At 36.6% G+C, this 25,049-nt stretch overlaps 1 protein-coding gene across 12 annotated transcripts in view; it reads left to right on the plus strand.

The window, feature by feature from the left end:
* PPHLN1 (periphilin 1) overlaps positions 1–25,049 on the plus strand; it is a 139,447-nt gene that overhangs the window by 42,838 nt on the left and 71,560 nt on the right. For 6 of the 12 annotated variants that reach the window (XM_026502079.4, XM_044385534.3, XM_026502078.4 and 3 more), the window contains 3 exons: positions 10,291–10,502; positions 19,445–19,501; positions 21,858–21,937. In XM_026502079.4, coding sequence (XP_026357864.1) covers positions 10,291–10,502; positions 19,445–19,501; positions 21,858–21,937 — 349 coding nt within the window. The remainder of the gene's footprint in view (positions 1–10,290; positions 10,503–19,444; positions 19,502–21,857; positions 21,938–25,049) is intronic. The other 6 variants (XM_048216787.2, XM_044385535.3, XM_048216785.2 and 3 more) reach the window with 1 other exon arrangement.

Below are 25,049 nucleotides of genomic sequence, written 5' to 3' on the forward strand. Positions count from 1 at the left end.
TATCGTTTTTTTGTAAAATGTCACATGGGTCATAATGGGAGACAAGAAGGCAGCAAAACTACATTTGTGCTCTCTGTATGTGAACTGAACAACAGATGCACAATGCCCAATCCAAAAGACTTTGAAAAGTGTAATGTGATCACTAATGATGATGTGCATTAGTTACTCATGTAGTGATTTGTGGACTGAGAGCGGGCAGCTTCATACTCATTTATATTCCCATTGGCAAGATATGTAAATTCCAATTGTTTCACATCCTTGTCAACGCTTGATATTGTCAGTGTATTTTCTTCTTTTCTTTTTAAAAGTTGAACCCATATTAATGAGTTAATATGTAAGGTACTTAAGTGTGTTGTAGGCATTATCCTTCTTAATCTATCATTCCCATTTTACAAATGAGGAAACGGGTACAGAGAAATTAAATAACTGTCAAACCTCTCCCACGGTAAATAAGCGATGGAGCTGGGATTTGAATTCTGGCAGACTTGCTTCAGACCCTATTATGTTCTTAAGTTTGGGACTATATGTAAAGTAAAAGGTTGAAAATAGAGTAGAAAATACTTTATTTGATTATGTAATTTGAATATTTAGGAGGTTTGCAGAAATTTCAATACTTGGTGTTACATATGTTATAAAGAAACATTTAAAAATGGACAAGTAGGGGCGCCTGGGTGGCACAGCGATTAAGCGTCTGCCTTCGGCTCAGGGCGTGATCCTGGCGTTACGGGATCGAGCCCCACGTCAGGCTCCTCCACTATGAGCCTGCTTCTTCCTCTCCCACTCCCCCTGCTTGTGTTCCCTCTCTCGCTGGCTGTCTCTATCTCTGTCAAGTAAATAAATAAAAAAATCTTTAAAAAAATAAAATAAAATAAAAAAATAAAAATGGACAAGTAGTTCCAAGAAAGCTTTAGAATGTTTTATGTATTTCTCAAACTGATAGATTAAGCTTGTGACTGTATATGTGTATGTATGTGTGTCTGTCTCAAGATTTCTGAACTTTGACACTATTGGCATTTTGGGCTGGGTAGTTCTTTATTGTGGGGGGCTGTCCTATGCATTACAGGATGTGTAGCAGCATCCCTAACCTCTACCCACTAGAATCTAGTAGTACTCCCCCAGTTGTGTGTGACAGGCAAAGATGTCATGTCTTCAGACATTGCCACATGTCCCCTGGGGAGCAAAATCACTCTACTTTGAGAACCAGTAATATAATAAAGATCCTCATTAATAGACTCCTTTTTTATTCTTGGATAAGTTTTAAATATTTTTCATTTTTATAATTTGGAAAAGCCAGGTATTCACATTTAGAATATCAGAATCTCAGAGCAGTAATGATAGCTATACTAATCACATGAGTACAGTAAGGCATGAGTGAACCATTTCTGTTGGCTGCATTTCCTCTCTGATGTGTATAATAAAACTACTTAATTACCAGGGAGAATATTAGCTACCGAGATTTCTCATTGAGTTGGAAGGTTGATGTTGGGGAGAGATAGTGTAACAGGGGAAGGGAGAATTAAGCAATGGAAGATAAATTATCTTTTTAAAATCTAAAGTAAAGCAGAGAATATTGATCAAATCAAGGAAAATTTGTAGTTATGTAAGTTGTTCCTAATAAAGTGATTTACTTAATAATTGAGAAATGTTTGGTTTTCCACTTGAATAGGAACTGTAAATGAAGGAAAAAATAACTTGAAAGCTAATTTCTTATTAAACAAAAGTAAGTTTTAGGAGTTTCCATTATAGAGGCGCCTGGCTGGCTCAGTTGGTAGAGCATGCAACTCTTGATCTTGGAGTCAAGAACTCAAGCCCCACATTGCAAGTAGACTTTACTTAAAAAAAAAAAAAAAAAAAAAAAAGTTTCCATTATAAACGTAGTACAATCACATTATAGACAAAATCTGAAAGAAAGGGGGAAAAGTTCCTACTGAATTTACTAGGAAGAATTTTACTAATGAAAGCATTACTGATCGAGTTACGTGCTTAAAGACTCTGCATTCTCTTATCAGTTATTGTGCCAAAGAATTAAAAATAAATCTATGAAAGGGTTTTGTTTAGGTGTAAGGTTAAGATACAAAGTTGTTCAGGGGCGCTTGGGTGGCTCAGTCATTAAGCGGCTGCCTTCGGCTCAGGGCGTGATCCCTGCGTTCTGGGATCAAGCCCCGCATCAGACTCCTCCCCTGGGAGCCTGCTTCTTCCTCTCCCCCTCCCCCTGCTTGTGTTCCCTCTCTTGCTGGCTGTCTCTCTCTCTCTGTCAAATAAATAAATAAAATCTTTAAAAAAAATAGGTGTTATGCCAAGAAAATGAAGGAAACCAAAATACTGTGCAGCATTTTGTGACATTAGATTGAGCCTAGAAAAAGCCAGATTTGTACAGAAATACAAAAAGAGAAGGAGAGAAAAAGGAAACTTAAGATAAAAAAGGCATTCTGTCAGAAAAGTATACTTCCAGCTCTATCTAGTATTTGCTCTCTGTGTACCCTGTTTTGTGAACTAGAGTAGTGTTTTCATTTTTAGGACTCTTGAATCCCTAGCAATTTCCAGCCCAACCCAAATTGTTTATTATTCATGAGGAAGCTTATGTGTCTGTTTACCCTTATTTTCGCTACTGAATGGAATCATTTGTATATTTGGGAAAACTTAACAGGTTATCTTAAATACTTATTTAGTGATGTGATACCTGGTTTTGTTTTTCTTCCATTGAATTATCTTCATATCCTTCACCATTTTTTTTATTGGTATGTTCATCTTATTCAAAAGTTTTGTCAGCATGCATTAAATTAAGAAACATTAAGACTTTGCCATTGGTGTTGGGATTTTTCCCCTTAATTGGAACTTTGCTTTAAATCCAGTTATAGTTTTTAGCTTTAGAGCTCTTTTTAGCATGTAGTTTAAAACTTGGTATTTTGATACAAAAATAGGTTTATAATTATTTTGTGTTTTTTCTCTTGAAAGGGTCTTTCTGTTCTGTCCCTTCCTTCCAAATATTTAGCTTTTTAACCAACCCAAATTTATCATGATATATTTTAAGAGAATTGGTCATTTTTCTCCCTAAATTGTCTCAGGGTTAGGTAAAATGTTTAAAACTTGATGATCCATGTATTTGCCGGAAGGTTAAAATTGAGATCATGGACAAAAAAATGACAAAAACTTAAAACTGTAATAATAGATACCATTCATTGCAAAGATGCTGTGTTCAGACAAGTTAGGAAAATGAAGCTTAGAGAGGTTGAGTAAATTAAGGTCAAAAGGCTATATATATGCAGATGAACTAACTTTTGAATCTGTATCTGCCTGTAGGGAATGCTCTTAGAAGTGCACTGTACGAGGACTAGATATTTGTTGAATACAAAAAATAAAGATTGGAAAGTGCCTTTTGCTGCACCTTCTTTTCTAAAATGCCCAAAGCTACTATGTTCTGGAGCTAAGAGGGAAATTCTTTTAACCAATAACTGTTCAGGGGACAATAGGGAGTAGAGAACTAAATTCCAAGCTGGAAGTGAAATGCAGGGGACTTTGCCACTTATCAGCTATATGACCTTTGGGCCAATTACTTTTGGGCCAGATTTATTTATTTATATATATATAAATATAAATTTTAGAACTTCCTGAACACACACACACACACAAAAGTGCCACTGTAAGTACATATGTTTAATTTTATTAAGCTCAGTGTTCCCCAAAGTTATTTACCCATAGAGTCCCTCTTTGGACTTTGTGGTGAAATGAAAAATACCAATATCTTGTGGATTAGTATTTTTTGCAACATATTTTGAGACAAGATTTTTATTATGAAGTCAGGTCTCTGGTAAAAAGGAAGATATAAATCAGCTAAAACCTATTCCTTGTGTAATTGCTTTCTAAAATACAGCATCTAAAGTGCAAAATTTTAGGATACAGGAAAGGGATAGGATGGGAAAAATTCTTCATCCATTTCTTTGTATTCTGTGAGAAATATGAATCTAAGTAACCTCTTTATTCTTTATGAGATTGGTTGAAAACTTTCAGGAGTTATGTAATTGTTTACATCAGGGGTCGGTAAATCATAGTCCATCGGTCAAATCTGACGGACTGTCTTTTTTGGTTAAATTTGGAACACATCCAGGCACATTTGTTTACATGTTGTCTGTAGCTGCGGTTGTGCTACGGTGGAATATTGCGAAGTTGTGATGGAGACCATATAGCTCACAAAGTCTCAAGTATTATTTGGCTCTTTACAGCATATGTTTGTTGACCCCCAGTGTAGTGAGTGGTCTTTCTGCCTCCTTTTCACTTTATATGTGCTTCATCTCTGTGTGCTCTGTGAACTCCATAGCTGAAGTTCTTGTAATTGAATTATCTGCATTTCATCCTCTGTAAAGCAAATTCCTTGGGAAGTCAAGTTGAAGTGTTGTTCTAGAGGTTTTATTATTATGAGTAGGTTTTAATCTCCTTCCAATATGCAAGATTACATAGTTTTGCTTTTCTGAAGGATAAAACTATCAAGCCGTTAATAGTGGCCATACTTAGCTATTTTTTGCTGCAAACTTTTATTAATTTGTTAGCAATCATGGTACAGTAATGCTGTCAATAGAAGTAGCTAACATCTATTGAGTGTTGTGTACCAGGCCCTGTTCTAAGCACTTTACATATATTATCTCATTTACTCCTTGCAACAACTCTGTGAGGTAGGTAGTATTATCCCCACTTTATAGATGAGGAAATTAAGGCATAGGGAGGTTAAGTAACTTTCTTAAGGTCATAAAGATAATAGTTACTTTGGAAGGGTCTTTCAGTACTTAGGCGGCTAGTTTATGAGGGCCTTAACATGCCCTATAATCTACCCTTTCTTTCTTCTAGTAGGTGGTGCTTCTGTTAAGCCCTATATATAGGGCTAGTATTTGAAACTTTGGTGCTCTATTATTCTGTGAACTCTAAGAAGGCCCTCTGATTCATCATTATGCCCTTCCCATTAACATATGATACTTTCACAGGGCAGTTAGTCTTATCACTATAAACATACATCAGATCTCTTCACAGCCTTGTTCTTTGTGAGGTTCCATTTCTTTTATCATATCTCTGCTCATATATCACCTTCTTAGAAAGGTCCTCCCTGACCATGTTACCTAAAATAGCCTCCTTCACATCCACCTTACTTTATATTACTTGTCGCTCGGAAATGTTTTATTTATAGGCTCTTTTCCCCATTAGAATATAAGGATGGGGCAAGGACTTCATTTTTTCACTTCAAAATAGAGTGGATATATTTTTTACCTTCTTTGCATCCCTTTTCCATAACTGGAACCTAACTGCCCTCCCAGCTCACTTGCCTCCTAATTCCTTGATTCATCAGATGAGTGCAGGGCCTATTTCCTACCTCCGACAGGCCACCGATCCATTGTCATTTTTGAATGTCCCCATTTATTCCACCCTGTCCTCACCTTTGTACTCTCTGATAAATTTTTTTCTTCCTTGATGATCATAATTTCTGACTCAGTCTTCTCTATCCCTCTCCCTCCTGATTTGATACTTTTTTTTTTTTTTGGAGAGTTTATTTAAAATGAAGTTAAAACTTTTCACATGAGAAAGATTGAATTAAGCCTTACACAGAAGTAAAAGGTTAATACAACATTAAAAGGAGATAATTTCCTGTTAATTGGAAGAAACTGTATGATTTTTGTCAATAAAGAAGACAAAGTTGTATCTGCTTTCCCTAACCTCACACTCAGGAATTAAGATGGATTTTCCATGTCTGAAAAGAGGTTAGAATTTCTGGAGACAGAATTACATCCAGTGGGCTGAATTGCTCTGAATGTTTCTCAGCAGAACCCATAGGCCCAGTATCTGCCACACAAAATGGGTGGCAACAGTCAGTTGATGATACTTTTTTTTTTTTTAAGATTTTATTTATTTGAAAGAAAACACGAGCAGAGGGAGAAGCAAACTCCCTGATGAGCAGGGAGCCCAATGTGTGGCTCGATTCCAGGACCCCAGGATCATGACCAGAGCCGAAGGCAGATGCTTAACCAACTGAGGCACCTAGGCGCCCTTTTTACTTCTTATTTCTCATTTACGTGTATGATCAAATAAATCCTTTCCCTCAAAGTATTGTTCCAGTTCTATCCCTTCCTTCCTCTTCCAAACTTTTTTGGAAGAAAACTAATGGCTCAACTCCTTCAGTAGATATATCTTGATTTTTTTTTATAATCTGCTTTGATTTCCAAAGTTTTATTGGACAGCCTATCCCTAGTCAAATGACTCCTACCTAAGTCACTAAATGCAGAGATCTCTTCCAGCTTATATAGTATATGATATTAACTTTATACTTTAAAACTTCTCTTTCTTTGCTTTTTCAGTCAATGCTTTTTAAAGTTTTCACTCTTCTGATTACTTCTATTTTTGTTCGCATTAATACCCTTTAAACCTCTGCTTTTTCTTGAAACTTGGACTACTTTCCCTACCATGTAAATAAATCTGTGCTAACATGGGAGCTGGTAGCCAAAGTTCCACTTGAGATATGGCCAGTTCAGACTGAGACATTCTGTTAGTATATAATACACACTGGTATTTTCAAGATTTAAGATGAAAAAGAGAGAATGTAAAATATTTCACTAAATTTTATGTTTATTTTTTAGATTTTTTTATTTTTATTTTTATTTTTTTAAGATTTGGGGTCCTGGGCAGGGTTACATCACATTCCATACAGCTTTCCACCATTTATGGACCCCTCCCCACTCTTTTTCTTCCCTCCTGAAATAACCCAGATTCCTTGTTTCCTAACAACTTGTCAGTCCTTTTTTTTTAAATTTATTTTTTAATTTAAATTCAATTAATTAACATATAATGTATTATTGGCTTCAGAGGTAGAGGTCAGTGATTCATCAGTCTTATATAATACCCAATGCTCATAACATCACGTACCCTCGTACCCTCCTTAATGCTTGTCACCCAGTTACCCCATCCCCCACCCTCCTCCTCTCCAGCAACCCTCAGTTTGTTTCCTGTGATTAAGAGTCTATTACAGTTTGTCTGCCTCTCTGGTTTTGGCTTGTTTTATTTTTTCTTCTCTTCCCGTTTGAACCTCTGTTTTGTTTCTTAAATTCCACATACCAGTGAAATCATACGATAATTGTCTTTCTCTGATTCTCACTAAATTTTGAAATGTTGATTACATGTTGATAATATTTTATATATATTGGATTAAATAAAAACTATTGCTAAGATTAGTTTCACCTATTTCTCTTTATTTTTTTATTTTATTTTTTTTAAGATTTTATTTACTTGAGAGAGCATGAGTGGTGGTTGGGGGGATGGGGAGGGGCAGAGGGAGAGGGAGCCGGACCTGGGGCTTGATTCTAGGACCCTGGAATCATGACCAGAGCTGAAGACTTAACTGACTAAGCCACCCAGGCGCCCATTTCTCTTTTTAAATATAGCTGTTACATCTGTGGCTTGATTATATTTCTGTTCAACAGTGTTGATCTAAATTTTATCTTTTTTTTTTTTTTTTTTTTTTTTTTTTTTAAGATCCTCCAGATCACTTTTCCATGTAATACAAATTTCTGAATTGTAGTACCAGCCTTCTGGAACATTTACCGCCCCCCCTCCCCCGCCAACATACTAAGCTTCTTTAGAACCAGGCTAATTCCCCATAGTGCTTTTCATATATTGGGATATAGCGATAAAAGAGATAGAAATATGAAATATATATACCTACACACTAACATGAATAAATGACGTGGCTAGTATTACCACTTTATCAAAGAGAATACTTAAAGTAGTTGATGCTGATTGTGATGTTTTTGCTCAATCTGATGGGAAATATGAGGGATTGATGTGAAGGGGAGTAGAGAGACCTTACTTTACTCTGAGATACTAAAAATCTGACATGCACTTCCCCCAAGTATATTCAGTCACCCCAGGCCACTCTTAATGGTTCTGAATTATGCTGTTGTGATTGTACCGCCACCTGGTGTCAGGATTAGGAAACTGTAGTTAAGCATTTTGTCTATTCCCCCACCCTGCCTCCTGCTGGAGAAAGAAGGCAATCTTTCCTGGGCATGTGGGCCTGCTGTTCTTTTTCATCACCTAGATAAGTTATCAATAAGAGCTCATTTAATTTCAGTGTAGGAAATCTTTATTCTCCTTCTTACAGCAGTCTTTCCTTGGCTTCCCTAATAACTTACTTACCAGTTTCCTTGTTTCTGTGGCTCTTCTGTTTCATTCTCAGATAGCCCATTTCTCTTCCAATGTAATTTTTAGTTCTAGATTCTGGGCCTGACCCAGGGCTTTAAATACTGCCTATTTATAGAACAATTTATAGTTATAGCCAAAAATTCTCCTTTAATCTTGTCACTTATGTGTCTGGTTGCCTACTAACTGGATGTTACGTGAGCATCTCAAACTTAACGTGTTCAAATCTAAACATGGATCTCCTACCCCACCTGTTTTTCTCATTTCAGTAATTCATCATGCCAGAATTCTTGGAATCATCTTGGCATCCCCTGTCTTTCACACTTATTAGTCAGACATTCACCATGTCCCATTGACTCCACAAATACATTCTTGTGCGTGTTAAAGTGCTCCCCTGCTCTAGCCTTATCTAAGCTACCGCCATCTCTTGTCTGCATGAGTAAGCTCCTAGTTAGTCTCCCTGTGTACGCTCTTGACTTCATTCACATGTTTCATGTTAATTTGTTTGATATCCCCCCTTCTATCCTGAGAGTTCCATGATGGGGGAGTGACTGCATGCATTTGATTTACCATTGGGTCCTCGGCCTCTGGTACAGTTCCTAAGACCTGTGTAATACATATGTAGCCACTTAGCTCTCAGTGATGTTGATATGGCTTCTGTAGTTTTGCTAATGGAGCTTGAAGGCATTAGAATTTCTCGAATGCTTTATTTTGGCATTAATGTTTTGTCTGAGTTCATTTATCATAAATGAGTTTTAGCCGTTTTCTACTTTGGTCCAGAGAATTGTAATTGTATCTGTAAGGATAATATATTTTGGGTATTAATCTGCTAATGACTACTTATATATTAGGGACTGCTGATCAATATGCTGAAATTTTTTGAGCATTTGAAATTTCATGCCATTGGTTTGTCTCTTAGCATTCTTCTTTCTGAAATTCAATGTTTCTTAATTTTAATATGGAAATATACTTGCTAAATCTTCATTTAAAACCTGTTCAATGCCAAATGTTCCTTTAAATGGAGGCTCAGGTCTTGATAGTTTCATTCAATAATTTTGGTTTGTTTTGATGTTTTAAAAATTGTTTTTGCTTTATAAGTTACTCTTTGGACTTAGTTTCTATGTTGAGTTGATGTTGCTTAATAAGGAAATTTAATTTGTAAAAGTAGAGGTGATTTATTAAAAGCTAGTGCTTAGAGATAAGCAACAATCTGTACACTAAGGATGCAAACTTAAGAGAACAAGGACTTAATAGGTTAGGTATATACAAGGGTTTCTCAGCGTTGGCATTACTAACATTTTGGGTCAGATAGTTTTTTGTTGTGTGCCTGTATGGGATTTATCCTAGGCATTGTAGGGTTTTAGTGGCATCCCTGGTCCCAACCCACCCGCGGCAACCCCTCCTTTCCAGTTGTGACAACAAAAATGTCTGTAGACACTGCCAAATTGGAACGTGGGAAGCAAAATCACAGCAGTTGAATACTAGTGGTATATACTGCAGTTAGAAGTTGACAAGAGTCCATGTAATGTCTCACATGGGAAATGTTTGGTATTCTCTAGATGTCTTTGAGAGTAGCTAGTAGAATATTGTTAATGGCAAACAAGTAGAGACCATATGACTATGTTTTTCACATCATAACATTTCTGCGTTTGCTTAGAATAAAGTAACTTTTGCTCTTAACCACCAGGTTCTACCCCCAAACTGAAAAAATGTACTCATTCTAAATCATATATCACTGATAAAGTTTCATTTTGTGGATTGACGTTAGAAGTTAGGTGATGGGATGCCTGGGAGGCTCGGTCAGTTAAGCGTCTGACTCTTAGTTTCAGCTGAAGTCATGATCTTGTGGTTGTGAGATCGACCCCCACATTGGGCTCTGTGCTTAGCACAGAGTCTGCTTCAGATTCTCTCTCCCTCTCCCTTTGCTTCTCCCCCTGCTTACCTACCCTCTCTCCTCTAAAATAAATTAAAAAATAAAAATAAAAAAGGTGGTGGTAGAAAAGGAGGGGGAACCAAGATTACAACATAAAGAGTAGCTTATAATCAGAGCTTTTGCCATTCGTATTGGGTATGTAAGTTACAGGATGTAATTCACTTTTTTTTTTTTTTCCTTCAAAGGGACATGAGAGATGGCTTTAGAAGAAAAAGTTTCTATTCTTCCCATTACGCAAGAGACCGGTCTCCTCATAAAAGAGACCCTCCTTTTTTCAGAGAATCGCCTGTAGGTCGAAAGGATTCTCCACACAGCAGGTCTGGCTCCAGTGTCAGTAGTAGAAGCTACTCTCCAGAAAGAAGCAAAACGTACTCTTTCCATCAATCTCAACATAGAAGTATGTATTTTTAAGACTTCTTTTACAACCTCCACTAATGAGAATGTACTGATTCAGATTGTCTTATAGGTATTATAAGATATATTTTTTAACCTTTTTTTTTGAAAAATTTGAAACTTAGAAAAGTTGAAAGAATAACATAGCGAATACCACACACACACACATTTTTTTGGAACCATTTCAAGTTGTGGTCCACATTGACATTTCACTTCCAATTCTTCAGCACCGAAGAGGTGTATTTGTAATCATGTTGGAAAGTTATACACTCTTGTATTTTCTGCTAGTTCCTGTGCTAGTACATCCTCTCGTCACTAGAAGATACCTATCTATCCATCTATCTATATATTTGATAGTATATTTTTCATAAAAAATATCATTGATTTCCCCTAAATATAAGGTACAATATAAGGTATAATATAATCTATAAGGTATAGCCTTATAGATTTTAGAGCTAAAAACCTACCTTAGGTTCATTTTTTTCCAACCTCCAATTTCCTGCTGTTTTTTTTTTTTTTTTTAATTTGGACCTCCTAGACGTGCATGGCATTCTGTGCAATCATAGTATGTCATTCTGGCTGAGTTGCTTAGTATGTGTTGGAATAAATAAATGAAGCAACTTATTTTCTGGATAATCTGTTTCAGCTTTCTGGATTCCACTACCTGCTGTTGAGCTCATTCACAAACATTTCCTCATGCCTTCTTAACTTTGATAGAAGACTGTGTCATAAATGAGTTAACATGGCATGAGCAGGTCAAGGTGAGAGAGTTTCTCACTGTGGTAGTTAGAAGAACATGTCATGGAGGAAATCAGCATTTGGGCTCATCTTTTATTTCAGATTTCTAGAAGTATCTTTGAGGTAGAGGGAATTACATAAGCCAAGATACAGATACCAGAAAAGTCAAGGATATTTCTTTTTCTTTACTTTTTAACCTCCTTCCTATTAACTGTTTTTCCAAATAACAAGAGTTTTAGTTTAATAACATTTGCTTCCTGCATGTTGGGAGTGATGGAAGATCACTTCAAATCATTAGATTATCTCCATTGTAGCTGTTGCTGGATTCCAGTATTTAACGAACGTTTATCAATTTTTTGCTGTTTTCAGAGCTAGGTTCAGTGGGGCTTCCAAAAACCATATTTTGGTTATACATGTATATGAATGGTCAATACAGGAGGTAAGAATGTCACTTGAAGTAGATTTAAAACAAACCTAATCATTTACATATGCCTAATTGCTTAAAATAAGCATATAGTTCCAGGTAACTGAAAGCTTTACTGTGGAATTCAGGGTCTGCAGTTTGGTATTTTCTCCTTTATTTTCTTCCTTCTTTCCCTCCCTCTCCCCTTTCAAGAGGATACATAACATCTGAGTTCTAATGCGCACTCATATGCACAGACATAAATATTAGCTAGACACCTTCTAAGAAGATACTTTTTTTTTTTGGATGTATATGACTTAATCCAAATCTAATGATTTGATTAGGAGGAGGAAAGTATCTTTGGAAACTGATTATGAAGTCTTTTGAACAAAACATGAGTAAAATGGGAGCTTAAGATTCTTACTTGACAGCTTGTAGTGAAGGTGTTACTTAAGATAGTGAATTCATCTTATTCTTTCCATTTTTCCTCTGAAACAGATTTTTAGGGAGGCATTTTCTGTCTGCTTTCAGCCTGGTAGTTAGTAGTCACAACTTTAAAATCCTGCGATGGAATGTAAAGGAACCACAGGTGCTGCACCTGTCTTAGGGTCTCCAGCCGACTTTTCCCTTTCCCCTCTAAGGCCTAATACCTTTACTATCTGGAGTGATGAAAAGATAACAAAGAAAGCTGGGAGACTAAAATATGGTGCAAATTGAGTGAAATAGAGCATACAACTTTGGTAATGCCTTTATGCTTATTTTTTTTTTTTAAGTCCTAGAATTTCGAAAGTGAAGTTCTTTAATCAAGAAAAAAAGTCAGTTCTGGGAAAACTCTCTTTATGAGTTACTTGGGTTGATTCCTTAACTGTTTGGGCTGAGCTATTAAAATGTTTTTCTATACTCCGGTCATGTAAATAGTTTTCAGAATAGTTACATAAAGTCATCTTGCAAAAAGTTAATGGAGAAGTCTTATTTTAAACAATAATTGGAAAAAATAATTGCTATGTTACACATTTGTGACACCACTTCTTGCTTTTAATCTAAATGTCACAGATAATGATGGCACAGTGCTTTTCTTCAAAAAAGGACTGAGAAACAGGGTCCTTAAATTATCAGTCATTTGAACTGTGTTAATTAGCAATAGTGTGTTAATTTAGATTTTTAAATGTAAATTGAAATTTTGTCAAAGATTTTGAATGTTTCTATAAATAACAGGTAAAAATAATTTTCCTACTCTCCTTATGCCCTCATTTTACTAAGTTTGACTTAATATTTTGCTTTTTGTTCACACTTTTCAGTGTAATTTTAATTTAATAATCGCTAGTAGTTTGTCCATGGTAATCATTGAAGGACTAATTCTTCGTAATTCTTCTGTGTATTTGATATATCTCTTATATGATTAATTATAAGCCACAGAATGATTTTTACTATTTTTTTCATCTCAACTACTTATTTCCCATTTTGTGCTTACATGCACATACACATGTCTACATGTGTATTTTATTAAATTTCTTCTACTTAGCCTTTTGAGTTAATCCTGTGAACCTTGTACTGCTTTAGACTGATTATCCTCCTAAATCAAAATGTCATTTTCATTCTGTGCTTTATAAGAATTTTCTGCCTGTAGCTTTGTTGGACTAACCTGCTCATAGTTGTCACTACAGTAGTCACTATAATATTATTTTTTGTTCCTTTTTGTCCATATTTACATGCTAAGTCCTACTTAACCTCATTGCCTTTTCCTTTGTTTATTATGATACTGTTCTAGTTAAAATTGTTGTATGTATATCTTGTATATTTCTACTTGAAGTTTTTTTAATTCCTATTAATCTAACTAAATATCTTTCTCAGATACTTATTTCCTTTTTTTCTCCTCTTAGTTGAATCCCATTGTTCTCCTATCTTACTCTTAGTTTGGGATAATAGCATTTATAGTGACACGAGAAATCCTAAGTTCAGTCTCCCATACCCTGAGGCTCTTGCTAAAATACTTCCTGTGATAAATTTACTATATCACAGTCCAGTCCTTCCATCTTTGTATAGTTCATTTTTATAAGACAATTAAAATCTTTTCCTGTAACATCTATGTAATACTAGTTACTTGTCTTAGAGCCATAAAAATGTTTCACCTTTTATGTATTTGAAGAGTACCATCGTAATCTTCTTGTTTTTTTCTGCCTTGGTTTTTAAATATATTTAGTTCCTTCAGCTATTCCTTTTATTTGACATGTTTTCAGAACTATGCTTCCTTAATTTTCTTTCTGTTCCTATTAAGTTGTGATGCCAGAAGTGAACTTTTATTTTATCAGCCGCATTATATCACTGGCCCTTATTGAGACTGTAGACAATTGAAACCTAAGCCATTTTCATATATATTACTATTAAACAAAATGCCCTTCAGCTTGTACTTTTTTGTAGATGCAATTGCTTGTGTGTAGTTTATACGTTAAAAGAAATCAAAGAATGCTAAATTTCATCTAGTTAACTTTGGCTTATTATTCTCTTCTATAGAGGTGTTAAAATCTCATATGTTGATCCTGTCTACTTGCAGCAGATAAAAATAGCTTTGTTTCATCGGCAAAGGAAATACACTTTGTGTTTTGATTTAATAATTATTAGTCTTAATAATTATCTTGAGTAGCATGCAGCCAAATATAGAAACCTCTAGAGACCTCTGTCTGTGGACCTCAGCCATTAATCTGCATTGTTTTCTACCAGTTGTGATCCCCCATCTTGTCTTCCTTTTCTCTTGAGGATTTCATGGAAGACTTTGTCAGGTGCTTTCTTGAAAATCTTAAGTTAGAAAGCATTTCCTTCATTAAAACAGCAACATAAAGATTGTCTTGAGTTGTATCCATTGTGGCTCCTAGGGATGATTATTTAAATACATAGAAATACCTCTTTGTTAATTCCTTTTAAACATTTGTCTATGGATTAATGTCAAATTTATCACTGATGCTTATATATTAATTAGTATAATAAGTGTGACATTTTGGTAGAATTTTAAAAATATCATTACTACAGAAGATTTGCAAGTTTATTGTTTTGGTGGTCTTTATCTGTTTTTCTGTAGTTCCGACTTTGGGCCCAGCATCCCTTTATTTTCTTGATATCAGCAGCCATTATTAAATATATTTATTTAATTCTTTGTAAGACTATTTATATAGAAGATAATGTTACAGAAAGATTACTATTCATTAGTGTTTAGTCCTTTATGAAGGCATATCTGCTAAAATAACTGAAAATGTACAAGAATTAAAAATACATTTTGAGAAGAGTATATTTGGGGGATAGTCTCCATTTTTGAACTTCAGTGTAATGGGAAAAGAGACATATCTTAAGACTTTCGACTGTGAATATATTTGGAAGTCCACATGAGTTTTTGGATTATAGCTGAAATTCCAATAAATTTAGTGGTTTAATTCTGCCTTTACAAAGAAGGCTTCTTTGGTGCAGGTTTAGAATGTCCGTGGTAATAGAAGTCAGATCATGGATATTTTAGGCAGTAGGAAGGGAGGATAAATCCATTCTCCTGGCGATCGAATATCATAGCGTTTCTTGGTTTGGAAGTCACTGTATTTGTATTCAGTACTCATAAGGTCTTTTATTCGTCAAAGATATACTGCACATAAATGGTTTGCCAAGACGGATCCAGTCTTTACTCTTTGAATCTAAGGTCTGGTTAGGGAGACAAACCAGACATTCAATAGGAATAGATATGTTAGGTGATATCTGAAGGGTGAGTAGAAGTTGGTGGAAGGATGTGAGTGGAAGAGGATTATTGGGATGAGCTGTATCATGTGAAGAGATCCTGAACTATAATTTAATATTTTCCTACATGATCTTGGACTGTAATTGATCCAGTTTAATGTGCTGTTGAATTATTCTACAATATATTGTTCTTATTTGAGAATCTGTTGTTTACTCACAAGCAAGCTTTGGCTATGAGTTTCCTGGGTGAATCCGAGGAGTACAGTCATGGCTTTTCTGGCATCAGAATGATTGAGGTTCTAAAACAGTAATCAACTAATGATGTTTCCATATATTTGGCATTTATAGCACCCATGTTTAGGGACTTAGTATGATCTGTCAGTACCACACATTCAGAATATGTACAGTTAGTATAGTGTTTTATTTATATTTTTAAAAGTAAGCCCATGTGGTTTTACCCTGATGTATTAAAACGAGAGTTCTGTTTAGAAGTGTACTTCCAAATATTCATAGTTAATACCCCTTTACTTCAACTTGTTACATCTCTAACCTCCTAAAGATGATTGTTTTGGAGAGGAGGTGGCACAAGCTTTCTGTACCCCTATATCTGGTTTCTTTTTTCTGTTGTTTTTTTGGTGTCTGTACCACAAGAGCATTTCTCTTGTGTCCTTTCCATCTTCTCTTTCAAACCTTCTTGACCAGGAGGTCTCTGGGAAATCATGTTCTTTCTAACCAAGAGCCCCAAATTTGCATGTCATTATCTATGATCCAGAAAAATAAATGCTTTCCTTAGCATCTGTGTAGCCACCGTATCTTCATTTGTTCATATCTTAATTTCTCTTTCAAAGCTTCAGCTATCAAAAGAGATGTGAATGTCTTGTGCTGTGAAGTTTGTTTATTGATCAGCCTTTCATTCAAAAGTATCTGTTTTGTCCCTGTATGTTAGGCACTGTACCAAGAATTGAAAATTTGCAAGACACAGTCCCTAACTCACTCATCTCTGATGATGATGTTACTGTTTTTTCCTAGTAGTGTCCTTTGTTCTTCCGTGGATTATCAGTAATTAATAACACTTGATAGGCTTGGATTAGTCTAGTTCTTTTCATCATTACTTCCTCAGGAAAACAGTATTTTCAGGAAGAAGGTATATTTCTGAAATTTTATTTTATTCAGAATCATCAAATATTGTTGATACTCATATCAGCTATTCTATTCAAAGAGTCACCAAATATTGTTAAATTCTTATAGTACTTCTTAATGTTTGTTGGAACATAAAACTGCTTCTCCAGCTTTGATTTCACCTCCTTGGGAAGAACTTTTTACCTGATCTATGGAACCAGTGTTCCTCTTCATCTTCTTCCTCCCCATTTATTCTTGTACTCACTAGTACGTTGAGTTGGATTTCAGTTTTAGTACTGCCGCCTTCAGAATTTTCCTTTCCTGGTTTCTTTCTTTCATGCTGATTTGGAGTTTATTTTCTTTAGCATGTTACAGCAAAGGTGTTGAGCCCTTTTGCCCTGCCCTCAAGCAGGGAGTTAGTGTCTGCTTAGTAAGAACACCTGTGAGGTGAATTTGAAGTAATGGCTAAATAGCTAAGGACTAGCACCCTGTCCGTTAAAAGTATAAAGGTATGAACAAAAGAAGTGGATTTAAGAGACATTTGTATTCATAGTGTTGGTTGGAGCCATGTAAGAATAGCAAGCAAGGTTAAAAACAAGGTTAGGAGGAACACACTCACTTTTAGGAAACAATAACCAACAAAGAAGAAAGAGAAGGGTATAGTTAGGAACATGTAGGAGGACAAACAAAGAGGTACAAAAGCATGAAAACCAAATGGCAAAATGTTAAGAAAAAATTTTTTATTTTTTAAAAATAATCTATGCCCAGTGTGGGGCTTGAACTCATGATCCCAAGATCAAGAGTCATATGCTGTACTGACTAAGCCAGCCATGTGCCCCACAAAAAGCTTGTTTTTAAATCATTAAAATGCCATAATAGAGGACAAGAGGAAAAACCTTTAGTTTTAATATAAACAGATCATTGGAAACTCTGAGATGAAGAGTTTAAGCATAATAGGGTTGCTTCCATTATCTCTTGTTGTGTTAAAAAACAAAAACCCCTAAAACTTAGAGGGTTAATATAAGCACTTATTTATGAATCTTCAGTTTGAGCTGGGTTTAGCTGGGTGGTTTTATTGGTCTGTTAGGATATTATTAAATAGCCCAGCCCTGTTTTCTATGGGTAGGAATCTATAGGGGTTTTTGTTTGTTTGTTTGTTTCTTTTTAAGATTTTATGTTATTATTTTTTTAATAATAACAAAAAAATAACATATCTTTAATTAAGATATTATTTGACAGAGAGAGAGGTAGCGAGAGAGGGAACATAAGCAGGGGGAGTGGGAGAGGAAGAAGCAGGCTCCCAGCCGAGGAGCCTGATGTGGGGCTCGATCCCAGGACTCCGGGATCACGCCCTGAGCCGAAGGCAGACACTTAGCGACTGAGCCACCCAGGCGCCCTGGAATCTGTAGTTAAATGTGGTGATTCCTGTAATGTCTCTGAAATTTGGTATTGAAATCAATAAACGGCACCAGTGGTGTGTTGGTAAACTGACTCTTTAGGGGAACATGATTTGTGGCATTTGCCATGGAGTGAATACTACTATAATGACTGATCTCAGGTTACTGATGTGGAATCCCTGAACTTGGAGTTTGTAAGAGATGCGGACAAGCCACTCTCATCAACTTAATATGAGCCATCCCCACATTCCAGACACTCTTGTAAAATACCGGTGTTCTTATTTCTTGATCTACAAAGAATGGGAGACAAGTTACAAAATAAACACATAATAAAACAGGATTAAGTAAATGGGTGAAGAATTTTTTTGTAAGAAATATGAACATGAAGATAAGAATAAATGCCAATGTGAAGGCTCTGAACAATTGCTGAGATCAAAAACGATTTGGCTAAAACAAAGAGGAGAAGTGTTCAGTAATATATAAAAACAGATCAGCTGCTCAGAAAGAACAAAAATTGTCCTGATAACAGAGAGATCGGTGACCCAGGGGAGAAGGATATTGCACCTTTAACAACATTCTTTTGGAAGTGGGATGGTAATATTTGCATATTTCTTGAAATAGATTTTCTTCTTGAAATATTTTTTTTTAATGCAGGGTGGGTGCTAATAATGCCAAAACAATTCTCGGGGGGAAAAAAGTAGGATTGGCAATTTGGGATCTCTAATAAAAAAAATCTGAAGTGTTAAGGAGTTTCCATCTTATTGGAAAGATGTCTATTAGTATATTTAAACTACTTAAAAAGTTAAGTACACCTGTATCACTAAGAGTTTGCAGATAAGGAAGCTAACAAAATATTTACAAGATTGTAAATAAGGGACAATTAGGGATTCTAGCAAGACAGTAATTGTGGATTTGTTTATAAAGAGAATCCACATACGAGAGAGTTTGTATAACAAGAAGTAGCAAGATTTAGTAATGGGCTACTTTGAGAGCAGGTCAGAATGACTCCTTGCAGATAGCTACTGTAAGCCTAGGGAACGGGTATGATATACCATGTAAACTTTACCAGTATTCTTTTTGATATCTAGTGGTGATTCATCTTTCTCTCTCTCTCTCTCTCTCTCTCTCTCTCTCTCTCTCTCTCTCGTGTGTGTGTGTGTGTGTGTGTGTGTGTGTGATTCTTGAACCAATCCTTTGCCGACTTCATGAAGATTAGAATAGGTGCTTAAAGTGATGAGTAAGACCTGATCCTTATCTTCAGCTTTTGATGTCTTATCATATGATCCTTTTTTCATTCCTTTCTGCTCATGTTATCTATGGTTAGCCTAATCTTAACACTTCATTGTTGTTAAACTAGCTTCTAATCTTAAAAACAGAAATTTTCTCCTGTTCTGTTATTACTCTTTAGTGTTGGTTGCTCAGGCATCCCAATTTGGAGGCAGGGTAGGAAAGAGTTTAGGGTCACCAGCAAATGCTCAGAAGTTCCTGTTCTCATCACTCCTACTTCTGGGTTCTTCTCTTGTCACTCCTGGGCACAGAGGTGCTGGTGTTAATTCCTCCTTGCCCACCTTTCCCTAGAGTCCATCCGTGCTGGTGCCTCCTACAAACGGCAGAATGAAGGCAATCCAGGAAGAGGTGAGTTTTGAGCTAGATTTTGATTTGGGATTGTGAAGGGGCGGGGGACTTGAATTGATAGAGGTTATAGAAATGGGAAAAGTGTATAACTGCTCAATTAGTCTTTAGTTGGAACCAGAGTTTAATAGTAGTAGATACAGATAGTAGGACTGTGAGTTGCTTGTCCAGTCAGGAATAGCCACCTCAAAGGAGATTGAAATTTGTAGAACAAACAAATCATTGACAGATAGGACCGGACAACAGTAGGATCAGGGGATTTCTTTTTACCTTTTCTGTGCTCTTTCTGCTGCCATCTGTAGCATTGTTTTTCTTTATCTTTTGCTTCTTGCCTGTCCCTGCCCTTCATGCAACAGGTATGTATGAATATATGTGGATATATGATATACCACCTGCTCCACCCTTCAGTATTCCTTTGCTTCTGCACACTGAGAAATCTGCTTAAATTAGCCCTTATGCAGCTAAAATCAGGAAAGATCCCAAGACCACACTTGGTACTATACTTGGCATACCTGTAGTGCTGATGTGTTTGTAAGATTTGGGTAAGAGATTAACAGCTGCTTGTTCTGTGTCTAGCTGCTATGTGTCAGAATTGAGCCGATTATTATGCCTTTAATTAGCATAGTTCGATGTGGTGATTGGTTGAGCTCCTCACCTTTCAAGGAATTGCTTATCTGAATAGAATGGGGAGGTCACTGTATTCTTAAGATAGAAAAATAATTTATCTTTTCACCTAATTTTTGAGTATTTTTTCTTTTCTTAAAGGACTTGAGCGGGGTAGGCCCTGGTTGTTCAGAAATAAGCTATGATACTTGTACCTCTGGGAGTTTTTGGTACAGTGGAATTGACTGACACTGTCACAACATGATGTGGTATTTGCCATATGTAACAGAAATACAGTAGGAATGACTAAATAAACCATATTCTTAGTTATTTTGGGATGTAGTGTTGGTTGGTATCTTACTTTTGATTTTTAAGGTCTACAAGAACTTTTAAACTTACTTAGTGTGAAAGCCTCTTAATGCCACAGGTTAAAAGATTCTGGGGTTACGTCTTTTTATGAGACTGTTGGCGTTTCAGAGGTAGAATACCGTGCTTAGAGCAGGAGTTCTCAACCTTAGTACTGTTGAGGTTAGATCATTCTTTGTTGTGGGAGGCTGTCCTGTGCATTTGTAGGGTGTTTTAGCAGCATCCCTAACCTCCACTTACTATGTGCCAATGGCACTCTCCCACTTGTGACAATGAAAAATACATTCACATTGCCTGATGTCCCTGGGGAGGTGAGGGGAGTGTCTGCAGAAAGGCCTATGTGGTCAGAAGCCTTGAGCCTCTAGGCTCCTACTTAGCAATCTTGACCATAGCAAGAAGAGCTTAAGAGGCTTTTTGACTGAAGCTGGCTTTGCTTCGGTTTCAAGGTCGTTTTGTCTCTGCTTTTGCCCTTGACTGCTTTCTTGGCCATAACCCACTGGCTAGTCTTGACCAGCTTCTGTGTCAATCCAAACTTGGTGCCACCTTCTCCTTTTCTCTGTAATTTAGTTTTGTCACTTTTTTTTTAAGCGATTAAGAGCAGAGGATTTATATTTGACACAATTTAATGAAATGTTTTTCTGTCAGTAACAGCTCTCAGTTATTTTTATGATTATATTTAAAACAATTTTCTCTGTTGAACTGACTAAAGTAACGTTTAGATCTATTTTCTGGCTTAAGTTTCCATAAAAACAGTGGTATGCATGTTGCACTACATTAGTGTCTGTAGTGACTAAAGATAAGGGTTAGTGACTATCTCACAGATTTATTTTTAACCATTTAACAAATATTTGGGTACTTACTCATACCAGGCATTAGGATAGTGCTCTAAATTATAGTTTTCTAGTTTGTATTTTTATTTTTTAAACTAAATATTTCAGGAATATCTGCCAGATTTCTTACATGCCCCTCACTTTGAGCTATTTAATTAGCTAGTTTTCTTTGTGATATTTATATAATAACTACTTTTGAATTTTTATTGTTAGTTTTTATTGATAAAAATTAGCTTTTAGGGACTTAAAGGAGGAAGCATTTATGATTTTAGTCTTTTCCCGTTCTTGAGGTCTTCTCAGTGGTTCTGTGTTTGCTAACTGGCATTAATGTGGCCTAGATTGCCATATATGATGTCCATTGGTTTTAGGTTATTTGAAATTTTTATATGGTAACCTTGCCTCTGAGAGAGATAGATTTAGATATTAAAGGATTTAATTTAATAATGAAGACTTAAGTACTAAAATAAGTGTATGACACCCTCCTCATTTATTTAATTACAAAATGACCCTAATTGAAAACAAATGAGCTAGAAAATTGCATTTTATATTTTCTTGTATAGGTAAAGAGAGACCTGTTCCGTCTTTGAAAACATCAAGAGACACTTCACCCTCAAGTTCTTCAGCAGTTCCTTCATCAAAGGTTTGTTATAGTGTTAAAATCAATTTAAAGAGGAATCACAAAGTAAAGGAAAATGGACTGTGTGGTACAGATGCTGTTATTCTTTACTGTCAAACCTAGTGAGGGTAATTTGCTGCATTTAAAAACTTGAATTTTGGGGGTCTGGGTGGCTCAGTTGGTAAAGTGTCGGGCTCTTGGTTTTGGCTCAGGTCATGATCTCATGGGTTGTGGGATCGAGCCCAGCGTAGGGCTCTGCACTCAGCAGGGAGTATGCTTGAAGATTCTCTCCCTCTGCCCCTCCCCTTACTCATGCTTGTGCGCTCTCTCTCTCTCTCTCAAATAAATCTTTAAAAAAAACAAAACTGGGGGAGGAGTCCAAGATGGCAGAGGAGTAGGAGACCTTAGTTTTGTCTGGTCCCAGGAATTCAGCTAGATAGCTATCAAATTATTCCGAACACCTGTGAACTCAACCAGAGATCTAAGAAAAGAATAGCTGCAGCTCTACAAATAGAGTAATGGCCACTTTCTGCAAGGTAGGAGGTATGGAGAAGTGAGTCCAAGGTGGTATATGGGGAGATAGACCTTGGGGGGAGAGAGCTTCCATAAGCTGGCACTGGAAAGTGATAGAGCAGTGGAGCACAAAATCGAAACTTTTAGAAGTCTGCTCCAGTAAGAGACAACCCTGCCTGAAAGGCATACAGGTGGTGAAGCAGGACAGAGTCCTAGGTGGGACAGTGTGGTTTCAGGATCCCCAAGGTCATAATAAGACTGGGGGTGCCTGGGGCGCCTGGGTGGCTCAGTCGTTAAGCGTCTGCCTTCGGCTCAGGGCGTGATCCTGGAATCGGGGATTGAGCCCCACATCGGGCTCCCTGCTCTGCTGGGAGCCTGCTTCTTCCTCTCCCACTCCCCCTACTTGTGTTCCCTCTCTCGCTGACTGTCTTTCTCTCTCTGTCAAATAAATAAATAAAATCTTTAAAAAAAAAAAAAAAAAGAAAGAAAAGGGGCACCTGGGTAGCGCAGTCGTTAAGCGTCTGCCTTCGGCTCAGGGTGTGATCCCGGCGTTCCGGGATCAAGTCCCACGTGGGGCTCCTCCGCTGGGAGCCTGCTTCTTCCTCTCCCTCTCCCCTGCTGTGTTCTCTCTCTCTCTCGCTGGCTGTTTCTCTGTCACATAAATAAATAAAATCTTTAAAAAAAAAAAAAAAAAAGAAAAGACTGGGGGTGCCTGAGTGTGGCAGAGCTCCCAGGCATCGGAGTGAGGAAGCTGGCTACAATCAGCGAGCCCAGGTGTGGGCTCTCAGCTTGGAGTTGCCATAAATCGTGAACTGTGGCACAGTAAGGTGACGGCTGTCCGAGCAGGGGCCCAGCAAGTGGCAGAACCCCCCCCCCCCCCCCCCCCCCCGTCCCCGAGCTGCTTTTCGGAATTTTCTCTTTGTCTCTGAGATTTGCAAGTTTCACTATTATATTTCAAGGTGTTGACCTATTTTTATCGATTTGCGGGGTGGGGGATCTCTGTGCCTCCTGGATTTGAATGCCTGTTTACTTCCCCAGATTATGGAAGTTCTCTACTATAATTTGCTCCAGTACACCTTCTGCCCCACCCCTCCCTCTCTCTTTCCTCTTCTTCTGGAATCCCAATTATTCTAATACTGTTTTGCTTTATGGTATCACTTACCTCTCGAATTCTCCCCTAGTGATCCAGTAGTTGTTTATCTCTCTTTTTCTCAGCTTCTTTATTCTCCATCATTTTGTCTTCTGTATCACTGATTCTCTCTTCTGCCCATTTACCCTAACAGTTGGAGCCTCCACTTTTTATTGCATTTCATTAATAGCCGTTTTGATTTTGACTTGATTAGATTTTAGTTCTATTTCTCTAGAAAGGGATTCTCTAGTGTCCTCTATGCTCTACTCAAGCCCAGCTAGTATCTTTATAATCATTATTCTGAACTCTAGTTCTGGCACCTTACTTATATCCATACTGATTAGGTCCCTGGCAGTCCATATTGCCTCTTGTTCTCTTTTTTTGAGGTGAGTTTTTCTGTCTTATCATTCTTGCCAGAGAAGAAAAGAGGGAATGAGGGAACAAAATACTAAAATGGCAACAACCCCAGAGAAACACACACCAAACAAATCAAAAGAGACCGAAAACTGAAAAAAAAAGAGAGAGAGAATATAATCAGACAGGTGAACAGAACAGAGCAATACACTAGATCCTGCGTGTATTTTTGTCTGTTAGAAAACTAGATCCCGGGGATGTACTGTATGGTGACTAACATAACAAAATAAAACAAAACAAAACAAAAAAACAAAAAAAAATGCAAAATATTTACTGGCAAAGAAAAAAAGAAAAAAGAAAACTAGATCCCTTGGGGCACCTGGGTGGCTCAGTCTGTTGAGTGGCTGCCTTTGTCTCAGGTTGTGATCCCAGGTCCTGGAATCAAGCCCTGTGTTGGGTTCCCTGCTCAGCAGGGAGCCTGCTTCTCCCTCTCCTCTGTGCTCTCTTTCTCTCAAATAAATAAAATCTTAAAAAAAAAAAAAAAAAAAAGAAAAAGAAAGCTAGATCCCAAAATTGTAAAGAAGAAAAACTTACCTATGCACAAAAATAACATTACATACAAGGAACGACTAGAATGTAACTGAACAAATGAAAATTAAAAGACAAAAAAAGAAAAAAAGAAGAAGGAATATAAACAGACAGGTAAACAGAACAGAGCAATACACTATATCCTAGGTGTATTTTGGTCTGTACATCCCAAAGTTGTACATCCCAAATTTGTAAAGTAAGTACATCCCAAAATTGTAAAGAAAAACACACATACACACATACACACACACACACACACACACATATGCATACATATGTACAAAAATAAAAATAAGCACATTGAAAGGATAGAATTTTACTGTAAAGATGAAAATTTAAAAAGATTTTTAACAAAAATAAAAAAGGAAAGAAAAAAGGAGAGAATATGATCAGACAAGTGAACAGAGCAATATACTAGATCCTGGGTGATTTTGGTCTGTTAGAAGAAACTGCATCCCAAAATTGTAAAGAAAGAAAAACTTATGTACATACAAAACTAAAATTAAAGACAATGAAAGGATAGAATGTAACTGTAAAAATGAAAATTAAAAA

This window comes from Ursus arctos, unplaced genomic scaffold (genome assembly GCF_023065955.2).
Source record: "Ursus arctos isolate Adak ecotype North America unplaced genomic scaffold, UrsArc2.0 scaffold_26, whole genome shotgun sequence".
Classification (NCBI taxonomy): domain Eukaryota; kingdom Metazoa; phylum Chordata; class Mammalia; order Carnivora; family Ursidae; genus Ursus; species Ursus arctos.